The sequence below is a fragment of the Bombyx mandarina genome, chromosome 15 (assembly GCF_030267445.1).
Source record: "Bombyx mandarina strain Sakado chromosome 15, ASM3026744v2".
Taxonomy (NCBI): Eukaryota; Metazoa; Arthropoda; class Insecta; order Lepidoptera; family Bombycidae; genus Bombyx; species Bombyx mandarina.
The window spans coordinates 12,814,558-12,820,668 of record NC_143221.1 but is presented as its reverse complement, the minus strand read 5'-3'; the positions used below and the strand labels follow the sequence as shown (position 1 = coordinate 12,820,668).

Genomic DNA, 6,111 nt, shown 5'->3' with positions numbered 1-6,111 from the left:
CCAGCGTACTCAGCAGACTTTACGCCGACAGACTCTACTTTTTCTTGGCAGGAAAAAATTCAATACCCAAGAGGCAGTAAGTACAAAATGCTTTTTAAAGAGTATTTATTACCTTACACCTGTTATGTACGACATGGGCATTGAAAATTTTTCACTGCGCTGGCAGAGACGTATTAATATGATGTGCCTAGTTGATTGATTGTAAAAAAATATTTATGAAAAAATTAATTTAGCTGTCTGTATTTAAACTAAAAAGAAATTTCATAGATAAATTACATCTTTTATCTATGTACATCTTACAAATTAGCATTTTTTTTCTCATGTACTGGATAGTAGCTCATGACCCACTTAGTTTTAAGTGGTTAGTGACCCATAAACGTGACACCACTCGCCTTGAGATATGATGGTACCGTCTCAATTGTATTGCATAACGGCTACCTCACCCTTCCGACGACTGTAGTTAACCCACTGTGAGAATAAACTGAACTATGTATTGCCTACGTAACTTGATAGTTCTCCACTTTCTGGTTCTGTCACTATTAATGCTTGGTGTAAATTATTACGAGCCGCGTGTACAATAATAACGAGCTAACACCAACAAACTACTTATCTAAATTAAATCTCTCCCAACTCGGGAAACTGTTGCCGGTTTCATTTTAATCACCGTTTTGTTATAATTGCAATACCTAGTTTGCCTACCTTGCATCGAGTCATACAAACTTAAAATGCTACAGTGATTAAATCATAAACAGTGCAGTGCACTGCACTGCAGTGGGGTCCTCACATATGCAAGTTAGCGAGTAGGCTTAGTTCTGCAGCGTTTGCGGTAAAAAAAATACGAATGTATACTAATGAAGATACGGCACGCCTGGTTTATTTTAGTTATTTTCATAGTGTTATGTCCTATGGCATTTTGCTATGGGGCAATGCTGCCGATGTCGAAACGATTTTCATCCTGCAGAAGAGGACTATTCGTGCTATTTATAATATGCACCCGAGGGAATCCTTGAGGGACAAGTTTAAGGAAATCAAAATTCTAACTTTAGCGTCCCAATACATTTTTGAAAATTTATTGTACGTGCGTAAAAACATTGAAGAATTCCCCAGAGTCTGCGATTTGCACAATGTGAACACTAGGAACAAACATAGGCTTCCGTTGCCGGCAGCTCGAATTAAGAAAATAAGCAACTCTTTTAGGGGGCTGGGTGTACAGCTTTTCAACAAGATCCCACTAAACGTTCAACTACTACCTGTTCATAGATTTAAGAAAACTGTTAAGGAACGTTTGTGCAACAAGGCATATTATAAAGTTTACTAGATGGCACTAGATGGGAATGAGGCGCTCGCTCCTGGCCTTTTCATTTTTCATTATTATTATTTTTTTAATTGTATTTTTTTTGACTTGTTTTTTCTTTTATTGTGAATATTTCTATTTATTTAAAAAAAAGAAAATATTTGAGAAAAAACAAAAAAAAAGCCCGCTGAGTTTGTTTCGCCGGTTCTTCTCAGAACTGTGGCTTTTTTTGGAACCGGTGGTAGAGTTAACATTGTTATTTGTATTTTGACATTCAACAAGTGTGTCATACTGACATCTAAGTTGAAATAAATGATTTTGAATTTGAATTTGAATTTGAACAATTATTTTTGAAATAATATTAATAATTATTTGAAATAATAATAACCATAAGTAATATAACCATTCGTTACCAACTTTTACACATATTATTTAACTGACGTGAATTTCGTATCGTAATTTGCGATTACGTAATAAGGTCGCAAAGTAAATAAGAGTTGTAAAGTAAGCAATGATCATAAAATGTAGAAATAAGTTTTTATTATCCTAATCTAACGATTATTCATTAATTATTACGAAACAACTCTTTATAGTGGCAAAATTATGAATAATAAACATGGAGGTACCCTTCTAATTTGAAAATGTAACAATTAAAGACAGACGAGGTAAACTGCTCGCTACGAGCGTCGGTGGATACCACAATGTCAAGACCAGCGTTGCCTTGAAACATGAGGCTGTATCTCGATCATAAATAATACACATAAATTAGTTATTAGTTATAGATAAGCAACTCAAGCACTCAACAAAAATGTTTACGGGCGTCGGCCACTAGATGGCTTCGCTTCGATTAGTTTCTCATTGCTCCTGTAGATGACAGTAACAAATTACCTATCCTAAATTTTATTTTTAATGATGGGTTTTGTAAATTTTCAGAAACCACAACAATTCTATAACAAATAAGACTTGTATGATTTTTTCTGTGTTTAGTTATACAACAATTAACTTTAACAACATATAAGTTTAGGGGCATCCGCTACAAGATGTCACTAGTTTCCGTACAGAAAAAATATTTGTCATAAAGTATCGAAGTTTCAGGGTCCTGATCTCGATTTAGACAGCTTCAAACCGAAGTAAATGATCGGTTCGTTGCAACGAGCAGGGTGATCGAAATAGGTACTTACCTGTTTCAGCCTTCAGTATGCCCTAACACCAGTAATAATGCAAATAATATTTATCCATTTGGTATTTTTTCTTTTAAAAATTATGTAGGTATTAAGGATATTATTACGTAACAAATACAAGTAGGTATTAACAAATTTGTTTTTTTTTTTTTTAATGGCAAATACTTTCAACAATTTCTGCCAGTGTAAAATTGTTAAACCAATACTTCTCAAACAAACACAAATAAATTCCATTTCGAATACGACTTGTAGGATGCTTAGGTCAATCTCTTTTAATAATAAAAGTAGCACAAAATTGAGAATACTGGCTGATGTCCTGAATGATTTGAGAATCAGATAAACTGCAATTTTAGGACATCGATAGAATCTTCTGTTTAGCATATTCTCATAGTTTTCAAATTCAGAAATAAAAAACATTTGTAACATGAAACAATTTATTAGCATTACATTATAAATAATAAATTATACTTCAAAACAGTACATTATTGTAGACTATTCACACGTGCAAAGCTAAAATGTCCAAACATAACCATATTTTTAATTTATCACATCTTCAATTAGTAACAAATCTTTTAGTTGTATATTTAGATTATAATAATCTTTATCAGATCAATTATGTGCTGATAATATCAGTGACAAGGCCTGCTGCTATGGTGACACCTGCGACGCGTAACATAACACGACCAAGCTCCTTAACATCTTTATATCTCTCGATGCATATGGGCCTGCTGGTCTCAATTTCAACAACTGCCACAGAATTATTTCCTAAACAACGAGGCTTCTTTTTAATTAGCTCACCGGTACTTTTGCTGAGTAATGCCTTAAGCTTGACAATATTAGCAGATTCCACCAATGATTGATAGTGAACAAGCACTGGAAAGCCTTTTGTTATTGGTACTTTAACATTGAAAACTACTATTCGGGCCTCGAAACGTGTTGTAACAGAAACCTGCTCAACAGGATCGCTGAGTATGTATCCAACTGACACATTCTGCATGTCCACCCCAGACAAAGTCAATGTGACTTGGTCTCCAGCAAATGCTACATTATTAGTAAGATCATTTATACTTAAACTTCTAACTTCAGCCATTTCTTTTGTTGGACAAACCAATACTTTATCGCCCTTCTTTAGAACTCCGTTTTCAATGCGTCCCGAAACACAAAATCCAGAACCGGTACCTTTGAACACATCATTAATTGAAATACGTAATGGCTTAGACACAGGCCTCTCTGGAACATTGAATTTGTCAATCACATCTAAAAGACAGGGTCCTTTGTACCATTTAGTTAATTCAGGTTCGCTTGCTGGTTTCACAAGATTCTCACCAATGAGTCCTGAACAAGGCACATAGGTGACATCTGTATCTTTGAATCCTGCTTGTTTCAAAAAAACCTTAAGTTTATTGGTGATTTCATTAAATCTGTCTTGAGACCAGTTGGCTGTATCTAGTTTGTTAATGGCAACAGCCAGCTGACTTACACCAAGTGACCTCACTAGTAATGCATGTTCTCTTGTTTGACCACCGAAATCGAATCCTGATTCAAACTCTCCCCTAGTTGCATCAACTACCAACATAGCAACATCAGCTTGACCAGCACCAGTTATCATATTAGGGATAAAATCAGCATGCCCTGGTGCATCTAATATTATAACCCTCTTTGTCTTTGTTTCAATCTGGGCACGCCCAATATCCATAGTGATGCCTCGGACTCTTTCCTCTCCTGTTTCATCAAGTACCCAGGCATACATAAAACTTTGCTTTCCAATCTTTTTACTCTCCTGTTCATATTTGTGCAAAGTTTTTTGACTGACTTCTCCGAGCTCACATAATAATCTGCCCATTAATGTAGATTTTCCTGCATCAACATGACCTATCACAACAATGTACAAATGATCTTTGTCAGAACCTCTCTCATTGGCATATTGTTTTTTTGCATCAACTTTGTTCTCTTTTACTTTTAAATTTTTCATGTCATCATTTTGTTCAGTCTTGCTTTTTTCTGGGTGAGGAGACTGCCCTCTAGGTGTCTGAGGGCGACTATTAGGCTTTGGCTCTTGGTCCACTTTAAAACCCTTGATTACAGCACTCTTCTGATCTACACTTGTAGCTATAACTTTAGGAGCTACTAATGCTGTTGTGGTTTTCACTGTATTAGTAATAACAGGCTTAACTGGTTTAGATGTGGGTGAATCTTTATTTTTACTCTTATCACTATTAAGTATATCGTCTAAAGCTTTGTTGTAATCAAAATTATGTTTAAGCACACTCTGAATCATTGTATTTTCCGATACTGTATCACCTAAAATATTCCGAAGTTCATCTAAGCAAGACATGAGTCTGGTTTCATCTTCCGCGTCAAGCTTGAGGCTGCGGAGGTCGGTAGACTCTCTTCGTTGTGGGACCGGAACTTGAACATCTTGAACTTCATCTTCGGCTTCCTCCTGGATATTACTGTGTCTTTCGAGAAGGTTAGATATCACCTGTTGGTTTCGTGATCGGTCGTAGATCCATTGCGACGTATCACTTGGAGATAAACAACTATCCTCTTCCACTGAATGTCCATAAAAATCATCGTCATCATAGTCATCAGAATAACTTCTGTTCCGAATGTTACGATGTCGAGCCATTGTTCATTAATAATATCAAAAGTGTTCCAATGTTACAGATACCATATTTGCAATCAATGGATGTTTTTTGGAAAAACTCGCAAAATAAATAACACGTTTCGTTTTGGTTTTGGGTTAGTGACAGCAATGACAGCAGCTTTTTTGACATTAGTCCTTTTACTTTTTCAATACAGAAAAGGCGAAAATATCACACCGAATCCAGTGGAATCTTTTGTGTGATTATTCTACCCAATGATATGCAGGCGATGTAAAATGTCCCTTATAAATAAGGTGACACTCTACAAAACTTGCATACGCCCCGTCATGACCTATGCAAGTGTAGTGTTCGCTCACGCGGCCCGCACTCGTTTAAAATCATTCCAAATAATTCAATCCCGTTTTTGCAGGATAGCCGTCGGAGCCCCGTGGTTCGTCAGGAACGTCGACCTCCATGACGACCTGGACTTAGAATCCATCAGTAAGTATCTGCAGTCGGCGTCGATGCGCCACTTCGATAAAGCGGCACGACACGAGAACCCTCTCATCGTGGCCGCCGGTAACTACATTCCCGATCCTGCGGAATGAATGGAAAGCAGTCGACGTCACCCTAAACACGTCATCTCGGATCCTTCCGATCCACTAACGGTGCTTTTAGGTACTTCAAGCGCTGGTCACCTTTCTTGTCGAACCCGTCGCTTGCGACGAAGGGCTCGACGAGTAAATTAACCCTCAGACACAGCCCACTGAGTTTCTCGCCGGATCTTCTCGGTGGGTCGCGTTTCCGATCCGGTGGTAGATTCTGCGAAGCACGGCTCTTGCTAGGGTTCGTGTTAGCAACGTCGTCAGGTTTGAGCCCCATGAGCTCACCTACTAGTTAAGGTTACGCTGGAATAGCCTCTCAAGGCTACCAGCTTAGATAGGAAAAAAAAAAGGGTGATTATTTCACACCTTTTTAAAAAAAAGGCCAAGTAAATATAAATTAATGTAAATGAGGTTCATTCGTGAAGCAGTTGCGTTTGAGTTGTTAG

The 6,111-nt window shown here is 37.2% G+C and overlaps 1 protein-coding gene across 1 annotated transcript; it reads right to left on the bottom strand.

The window, feature by feature from the left end:
- Positions 1-2,891: 2,891 nt before the first annotated feature.
- HBS1 (translation elongation factor EF-1alpha (GTPase) HBS1) lies at positions 2,892-5,552 on the bottom strand. The gene has a single exon (XM_028184026.2). The coding sequence runs from the start codon at positions 5,102-5,104 to the stop codon at positions 3,089-3,091; it is 2,016 nt and encodes a 671-aa protein (XP_028039827.2). The 5' UTR covers positions 5,105-5,552; the 3' UTR covers positions 2,892-3,088.
- Between the last annotated feature and the right edge of the window lie 559 nt (positions 5,553-6,111).